The sequence below is a fragment of the Acipenser ruthenus genome, chromosome 53 (assembly GCF_902713425.1).
Source record: "Acipenser ruthenus chromosome 53, fAciRut3.2 maternal haplotype, whole genome shotgun sequence".
Classification (NCBI taxonomy): Eukaryota; Metazoa; Chordata; class Actinopteri; order Acipenseriformes; family Acipenseridae; genus Acipenser; species Acipenser ruthenus.
Genome location: NC_081241.1, coordinates 2158933 through 2168339, shown reverse-complemented (window position 1 = coordinate 2168339; position 9407 = coordinate 2158933). Strand labels below are relative to the sequence as shown.

General features: G+C 41.4%; 1 protein-coding gene across 1 annotated transcript; it reads right to left on the bottom strand.

Moving 5' to 3' along the window:
- Positions 1–7617, bottom strand: LOC117433024 (UPF0193 protein EVG1 homolog). The gene is made up of 7 exons (XM_034910657.2): positions 7514–7617; positions 7047–7158; positions 4996–5058; positions 4400–4579; positions 3321–3449; positions 2692–2792; positions 1–503 (listed from the first exon to the last, which is right to left on the bottom strand). The coding sequence occupies exons 1-7, from the start codon at positions 7580–7582 to the stop codon at positions 405–407; spliced, it is 753 nt and encodes a 250-aa protein (XP_034766548.2). The 5' UTR covers positions 7583–7617; the 3' UTR covers positions 1–404.
- Positions 7618–9407: the final 1790 nt, after the last annotated feature.

Here is a 9407-nt window from a genome sequence, read left to right as displayed (position 1 = left end):
TTAAGTATATGGAAAACTACAAAGCGCTGGTGTGTAATTCAACATGTTAACGTAACATTATTCAGCAGGTTTCATTTGACTTTATGAAGCAAAATGTGTTCAGCTGTAGGCATTAAATAGGCAGGGGAACATAGCCAGGGCAGTGTTAAAACACGTTTCCAACAACAACAGAAAAATAATCGATGTTACTCGTCAACTTAAAGAGGTTGAACGAAACCCCCTTGAGCTGCAAAGATTGTATTTTTAAAAAGTGAAGAGTGTAACTGGAGTGGAGAGCATTCAGCACTTCACAGTGGAGCCAGATCACACCCTGCACAGTCACTACACCACCAGTGCACTGGATTGTGCTCTTTGAGTATTCAGTGGAGTGCAGGACAGTTCACAGGGAAATCCTCAAATTCAGGTCACTTCTTTTCTGCTGCTTCTTCTTCCTGTTTTCTCTCCATCATCTTCCTCAGCTCCGAGCTCCTCTCTTTATCGATGATCTCCAGCTCTCGGATTTTCTGTGAGTTGATAAAAAATAATCAGATTTTTCAAAATACCAGTCCCTCTTACACACGTGTATGTGTGTGTCTATGTAATTTATAGCAATTCCTAAGTCAGGTCTTCAGTTCCATGCTTTTAAAAAAAAAGAACTAAAAAAAACATTATAAAGTGCTGGTGATTCACCTGTGAGATCTCAGTGCTGATGATCTCTGCTGTTGTTTGCTATGTGTTTGAAGCTCCTCTTGTGATAATGCAGGGTAGTGCTGGTGATTCACCTGTGAGATCTCAGTGCTGACGATCTCTGCTGTTGTTTGCTATGTGTTTAAAGCCCCTCTTGTGATAATGCAGTGTAGTGCTGGTGATTCACCTGTGAGATCTCAGTGCTGATGATCGCTGCTGTTGTTTGCTATGTGTTTAAAGCCCCTCTTGTGATAATGCAGTGTAGTGCTGGTGATTCACCTGTGAGATCTCAGTGCTGATGATCGCTGCTGTTGTTTGCTATGTGTTTAAAGCCCCTCTTGTGATAATGCAGGGTAGTGCTGGTGATTCACCTGTGAGATCTCAGTGCTGATGATCGCTGCTGTTGTTTGCTATGTGTTTAAAGCTCCTCTTGTGATAATGCAGTGTAGTGCTGGTGATTCACCTGTGAGATCTCAGTGCTGATGATCGCTGCTGTTGTTTGCTATGTGTTTAAAGCTCCTCTTGTGATAATGCAGTGTAGTGCTGGTGATTCACCTGTGAGATCTCAGTGCTGACGATCTCTGCGTTGTTTGCTATGTGTTTAAAGCCCCTCTTGTGATAATGCAGTGTAGTGCTGGTGATTCACCTGTGAGATCTCAGTGCTGATGATCGCTGCTGTTGTTTGCTATGTGTTTAAAGCCCCTCTTGTGATAATGCAGGGTAGTGCTGGTGATTCACCTGTGAGATCTCAGTGCTGATGATCGCTGCTGTTGTTTGCTAAGTGTTTAAAGCTCCTCTAGTGATAATGCAGGGTAGTGCTGGTGATTCACCTGTGAGATCTCAGTGCTGACGATCTCTGCTGTTGTTTGCTATGTGTTTAAAGCCCCTCTTGTGATAATGCAGGGTAGTGCTGGTGATTCACCTGTGAGATCTCAGTGCTGACGATCTCTGCTGTTGTTTGCTATGTGTTTAAAGCCTCTCTAGTGATAATGCAGGGTAGTGCTGGTGATTCACCTGTGAGATCTCAGTGCTGACGATCTCTGCTGTTGTTTGCTATGTGTTTAAAGCCCCTCTTGTGATAATGCAGTGTAGTGCTGGTGATTCACCTGTGAGATCTCAGTGCTGATGATCGCTGCTGTTGTTTGCTATGTGTTTGAAGCTCCTCTTGTGATAATGCAGTGTAGTGCTGGTGATTCACCTGTGAGATCTCAGTGCTGACGATCTCTGCTGTTGTTTGCTATGTGTTTAAAGCCCCTCTTGTGATAATGCAGGGTAGTGCTGGTGATTCACCTGTGAGATCTCAGTGCTGACGATCTCTGCGTTGTTTGCTATGTGTTTAAAGCCCCTCTTGTGATAATGCAGGGTAGTGCTGGTGATTCACCTGTGAGATCTCAGTGCTGACGATCTCTGCTGTTGTTTGCTATGTGTTTAAAGCCCCTCTTGTGATAATGCAGTGTAGTGCTGGTGATTCACCTGTGAGATCTCAGTGCTGATGATCGCTGCTGTTGTTTGCTATGTGTTTGAAGCTCCTCTTGTGATAATGCAGTGTAGTGCTGGTGATTCACCTGTGAGATCTCAGTGCTGATGATCGCTGCTGTTGTTTGCTATGTGTTTAAAGCTCCTCTTGTGATAATGCAGTGTAGTGCTGGTGATTCACCTGTGAGATCTCAGTGCTGATGATCGCTGCTGCTGTTTGCTATGTGTTTGAAGCTCCTCTTGTGATAATGCAGTGTAGTGCTGGTGATTCACCTGTGAGATCTCAGTGCTGACGATCTCTGCTGTTGTTTGCTATGTGTTTAAAGCTCCTCTTGTGATAATGCAGGGTAGTGCTGGTGATTCACCTGTGAGATCTCAGTGCTGATGATCACTGCTGTTGTTTGCTATGTGTTTAAAGCCCCTCTAGTGATAATGCAGTGTAGTGCTGGTGATTCACCTGTGAGATCTCAGTGCTGATGATCACTGCTGCTGTTTGCTATGTGTTTAAAGCCCCTCTAGTGATAATGCAGTGTAGTGCTGGTGATTCACCTGTGAGATCTCAGTGCTGATGAGAGCCTCGTACTGTCTCCCTCTCCCCAGAGCTGCCATGTCCTCCAGAAACTGCTGCCTCTCGCTGATCTCATCCAGTACTGTACGAGAACAGAGACACAGAGACACACTGACAGCACTGCAAGATAGACAGAGCCACACTGACAGCACTACAAGATAGACAGAGCCACAGAGTCACACTGACACACACAGCACTGCAAGATAGACAGAGCCACAGTCACACCGACACACACACAGCACTGCAAGATAGACAGAGTCACATTGACACACACACAGCACAGCAAGATAGACAGAGCCACAGTCACACTGACAGCACTGCAAGCGAGACAGAGCCACAGAGTCACACTGACACACACACAGCATTGCAAGATAGACAGACAGACAGACAGACAGAGTGGCCTGCAACTCAAACACAGTCCATTAGACACGCATGTTCTGGGGATATAGGGGGGTGTCTGTCTGTCTGTCTGTCAGTACATCGGTATACCTGTCCTATTCTGCACAAGCTGCTGATGTACGTCATGGTCATTCATTTTCTCCTCACACGGACAGCTCTGACTTTCCAGAGCGGATGTTACTGGCAGATGCTTGACAATCCTCTCACTCACCCTCCTGGAAGCGGTCTCTCTCCGGCTCCGGCTCTGTCGGGGCGCTGCGTTTCTGGGGTTTGTTTTCGGGGGCGTCCTGTCCCGTGGCCAGCAGGTTCTGTAAGCGCCTCTTCTCTTTCTCCTGGTCTCCTGTGGGGGGATAGCATTGCCAATCAACTCACCATGCTATTCTAATCCAATCACATGTATTCAATAGCATGCTGAGATACTGTTTAAGTGTTTGTAGCTAACAATGTCAAGGTCAAAGGTTTTGCATCACCACCTAGAATTGTAGGATTGAGACATCATTACAAAAAAAAAAAAAATACATATGAACATAATTTTGATTTTATTTGTACATGCTTTTCTAACACTTATGATTATTAAATGTTTAATTATGATAGTCAAAAGTGTGATTACAAATTATGTTGGTGTTAAAAGATCTATTCTAATAAAAGGTATGTTTTGAAATCCTCCACGGTCTTGCTTGCTGCGTGTGTATCTGTCCCTAGCTGATCAAAGTGACGGGGAAGCTGCCCAGAGGTATCAAGGTTGGTGGTGGGTGGAGTGGAGTGGGGTGGGGTGGGTTAATTGATGATTGTGTGCATGTAAAGTTTTGCGATAGAGACTTTGCTAAGAAGGTGCTCTTGCCCACACTGCCTAGTCTGTGAGTCCCTCGGTTTAAATAACTTTACATATAAAGGGAGACTAGGGGGTTATTATCAACACACAGCTCTGGCCAAACGTTTTGCATCATCTAGAATTTATATATATATATATATATATATATATATATATATATATATATATATATATATATATATATATATATATATATATATATGAACATAATTTAGACCTTTTATTTAACATCATGTAATCAAAGAAACTACAAAATGATATTGCAAAAGTCTACCGGAAGTCATAACAGTAGTGCAGTATGGAAGAAGTCTCTATTATTCTGGTAGGGTGGATGGGGGTGCATTATTATAACAGTACAGTATGGAAGAAGTCTCTATCATTCTGGAAGGGTTGATGGTTGCATTATTGAGCCATCAGGGTTCAGCAGTGTGGGTCAGTGCATGTGACTCAATACTCACGAATGGGTCTGGGGCGGAACTTTTCTCTCTCGTAGGCGTTTCCGGAACGGCACAGCTCGGCGCTGCGCAGCTGGCGTTTGCCAGACACTCCGAGGGCTTTGATTGGTGCAGGGGCAGGGGGCAGGGCCTTCTGGTCATCGCTGGAGGTGGGGTTACACTTCAATGGGAGACTGTCCCCCTCTGAGTGGAGATAGAGAGAGAGGATAGGAAACAGCGCCCTCTGTCTGCGGTTCTGGCTGCAGCTTGTAGATTCAATAGTGTTGCATGATTATTCTATTATTGGGATCAAGCATTCCACAGAAATCAGGTGCTGAATCAGGCGAGGGTCGCTGGTGTCGATCGGGCTGATTTACCATTCAGAGTAAAACAAGTGAAGAAATAGCTGCTTGAGTTTGTAATGATCGCTAACTCTGCAGAAGAGAACAGCGATCCCCAGCTGCTTTCTCTTCACTCGTGCATTCTGAATGATAAATCAGCCCGATCGACACCCTCACCTGTGCAGAGCTCCATCCAGACAATGCAATACTGGGTTTGTGCAGCTCCAGATCACAGTCCCTACTCTGATACATTAAAAGCATGTTCTTGCAGCGACTCACTTTTCATCCTGGTGTTAAGCTGTCTCTGCTGAAAGCTGGTCAGTCTGGATTCCTGCATCATCACTGAAACCCAATAAAACAGAGAGCTGAAATGCTGAGATGAACAATACTGTACTTACACAACATGTGAGGGGAGGCATATTAGAAGAGAGATCATGTTTTATAAGCAATGCATGTGAAAACATGTGCCGTCTCTATCTGTGCCTAGACTAGCCTCATTTGTGTGCCAAACACGGTGCATGAAAGTATGTGCTACATATAACAGATACTTATATATTTTTTATCTAACCCCAGTGTGTTTACAGCTAGGGCCAAAAGTTTTGCATTATCACCTTATAGAATGAACTCACTCAGCTTCATAGAGTCCAATGAAAGCTGCTGAATAATGTTCCCTTGTTAACATATTGAATTCCACCCCCTCTATATAGAATGAACTCACTCAGCTTCATAGAGTCTTGGGGCAGCAGTGTTGGGGCAGCAGTGTGGAGTAGTGGTTAAGGCTCTGGACTCCTGACCAGAGGGTCGTGGGTTCAATCCCCAGTGAGGGACACTGCTGTTGTACCCTTGAGCAAGGTACTTTACCTAGATTGTTCCAGTAAAAACCCAACTGTTTAAATGGGTAATTGTATGTAAAAATAAAGTGAAATAATGTATAATGTGATATCTTGTAACAATTGTAAGTTGCCCTGGATAAGGGCGTCTGCTAAGAAATAAATAATAATAATAATAATAGAGTCCAGTGAAAGCTGCTGAATAATGTTCCCTTGTTAACATATTGAATTCCACCCCCTCTATATAGAATTAATTCACTCAGCTTCATAGAGTCCAATGAAAGCTGCTGAATAATGTTCCCTTGTTAACATATTGAATTCCACACCCTCTATATAGAATGAACTCACTCAGCTTCATAGAGTCCAATGAAAGCTGCTGAATAATGTTCCCTTGTTAACATATTGAATTCCACACCCTCTATATAGAATGAACTGATTCAGCTTCATAGAGTCCAATGAAAGCTGCTGAATAATGTTCCCTTGTTAACATATTGAATTCCACCCCCCTCTATATAGAATGAACTCCCTCAGCTTCATAGAGTCCAATGAAAGCTGCTGAATAATGTTCCCTTGTTAACATAGTAACAATTACACACTGCTTTGCAGTTTCCCATAGAACGAAAAACTGACAAAATGAAAAATGTGACATTTCAGAAATCTGAAATGAAATACTACTGGACTGCTATTATGGCTTCCGGTATAGACACTTTTTTTAGCAATATCATTTTGTAGTTTCTTTGATTATATCACGATGTTAGACAAAAGATCGAAATTATGTTCATGTATTATTATTATTTTTATATATATATATATACTTGTACTTGCTAGAACCGAAGTCATTGTATTTATCTTGCTCTTAATTGTATTAATACTTGTACTGTGATTCTTGAAATGTATTTTTTGTTTATGACTGTAAGTCGCCCTGGATAAGGACGTCTGCTAAGAAATAAAAAATAATAATATTACGTCTTAATCCTAAAAGTCAAGGTGATGCTAAACTTTTGGTCAGAGCTGTAAAGTTTGCTTTGTCACATTGTTTTTCTTTATTACACAGAGGTTGCATCCACCACAGTGCAGCCCTTACTATATAATGTAAAGCAGAGGTATGCAAGCTTACAGGTTAGAAAGAGCAATACTGATTACCACAGGGCTGGGAATCAGACTCCCGCTGCACAGCAGTGTGATCCAGTCCTGGTTTCACTGGGAGTTTAATAATAAGACACATCTGAGCTTGTTAGCTAGACACACTGGGGCTGATCAAGCTGGTAGCATTAAAACCTGGACTGGAATAAGTGACACTGCTGTGCAGTAGGAGTCTTATGGCCTCGTACCAGGTATTTATTATCATATAAAATATATAAAGTAATGGATTTTAAAAAAAGATAATGAATAACACATTTGTAATAATCAACAGTGACGTCATGCATTTGTAATGCAAGTTTTTTTTTTTTTTAATTATTTTATATGATATATGATGAATTGTGAATGGTGGTTTCTCACGTTTCATCAGCTCCTGTGTCTCTTTGCTGTACTGGGGCTGTCTGGCGTAGTTCCATAGCCCAGAACCAGCCGCTGTCCTCCCAGTCCTGTTACTGACCGACATGACGCGTCTCTGTGCCGGGAGAGGGGAGGCAAACACATTGTACACCTTATAACATCTCACTGCGTGCAGAGCACAGCGGCGTGTAGCAACAGTACTGTGAAATAATGGTCAAAACGTATTGTGAATGCATTGTGTAATCATAGGAACAGCGTGGAAGCCCGAGCAGCGAAATTATACATGAAAAACGTTTAACCACAATGGCATCAACATGTTTTTTTAATAATTACTGGCGCAACAAAACACGTTTACACTTGACTTGATAAATAATGAAAGGGTCAACAAAACTGCGTACATAAAATGCGAAACAACGTCAGGATACAGGTAAATTCAATCGCAAAATTAGTAAACACAACGATAAACTTACCTCTGTGTTCTGGTTGAAACCGAACGCCGTCTGACTTCCGTCTCGAAAGGACGCGAATGCCGCTGCCATGGTAACTGGCGAAGGGCGGGATGAGGTGTCATAAACCACGCCCCTATCAGTGCTATTACTATACACGTGGTCACACTTACACATCCGAGCTGTCCACCCAGCGCAGTTTGGGTGTGTTCGCATTACTGTTCAAAGTACTGACAAGCTGCACTGGGGAACGTGGCGTCAAATGCAGTGGACACAGGCGCACAGAGGAGTGGTGTGGATTTGTTTTGAGATCCCGAGGTCGCGGTTCTCTTCTTGTTTGCATTTGTTTTTCACATGTTGCTGAATGCAAATACAAGCCGAATAATTTCAGTTCATATTATTCAAGTTAGATTAATTACGACTACTACGACTATTACAAATAGTAACTTTAAAAAGTTACAGATAGTATTTGAAAAATTCCAGTAAACACTTCAAAAAATAAATTTAAAGTAGGCCTATTAAAAACAAAATCTAAACGTAAACCTTTCTTTACAACTTGTTTTTATAGATGCAATGTTAATATATGGTATTTTTTAAACATTACCATATTGAATGTGATTTTCAGATACTTTGCACATTTACAATATATGTATCTTATTTATTCATTTATTTTTCTGTGAACTGGTTTATAAAGGCTGATCACTGAGCAAATATGCATCACTTTATTCATTAGAAATGACAGGACGGTATGGTTGCATTGTGGTCCAGTGGTTAAAGAAAAGGACCTGTAACCAGGAGGTCCCCGGTTCAAATCCCACCTCAGCCACTGACTCTTTGTGTGACTCTGAGCAAGTCACTTCACCTCCTTGTGCTCCGTCTTTCGGGTGAGATGTAATTGTAAGTGACTGAAGCTGATGCATAGTTCACACATCCTAGTCTTTGTAAGTCAGCTTGGATAAAGGCGTCTGCTAGATAAACAAATAATAATCAGTTATAGTCGTGCGCAGCTAAAACAATCATTAAATAATTAATGCTTAAGGTATTGTGCCGATTTCAAAGTAGACTATTTTTTATATATTTTTTGGATTTAAAAACTTGAAAGTTAAAAGTAAATGATCACGAAATTTTTCACGAATGTTGTTGCTCTGTGGTTTGTGTTGTTATGTCTGGAATAAACACGATTCGTGTAAATGATATTAAAAATCCGTAATGTATTACATAAGAACATAAGAAAGTTTCCAAACGAGAGGAGGCTATTCGGCCCATCTTGCTCGTTTGGTTGTTAGTAGCTTATTGATCCCAGAATCTCATCAAGCAGTACACCACTGGTTACCTCGCTCCATTTTGAAGTTTCTCCTCTAATCAGTACTTTCTGTTTTCTACATGTTAACCACTCCCTAATCCATGTGCATGCATTTCCTTGAATCCCTACTGCGTTCAGTTTGAGAATTAATCTTTTAAGCGGGACTTTGTCAAAAGCTTTCTGGAAATCTAAATAAACCATGTCATATGCTTTGCAATTATCCATTGTCGATTCCTAAAACCATGCTGACTGTCTCCCAGGATATTGTTACCATATAGGTAATTTTCCATTTCGGATCTTATTATAGTTTCCATAAATCCATAAGTTTCCAGAAATCAGGCTTATTGTTCTGCAGTAGACCTGGTTTGGTTTTGTGTCCCTTTTTGTGGATTGGTATTACGTTTGCTATTTTCCAGTCTGTCGGTACAACCCCTGTGTCAAGAGACTGTTGCATGATCTTGGTTAGAGGTTTGTAAATAACTTCTTTCATTTCTTTGAGTACTATTGGGAGGATCTCATCAATTACATATAACGGCATTGTTTACTGATATTTGTTTATATATTTATTTTATATACAGAACACACACACACAAGATTGGTATTGACAGTGATAAT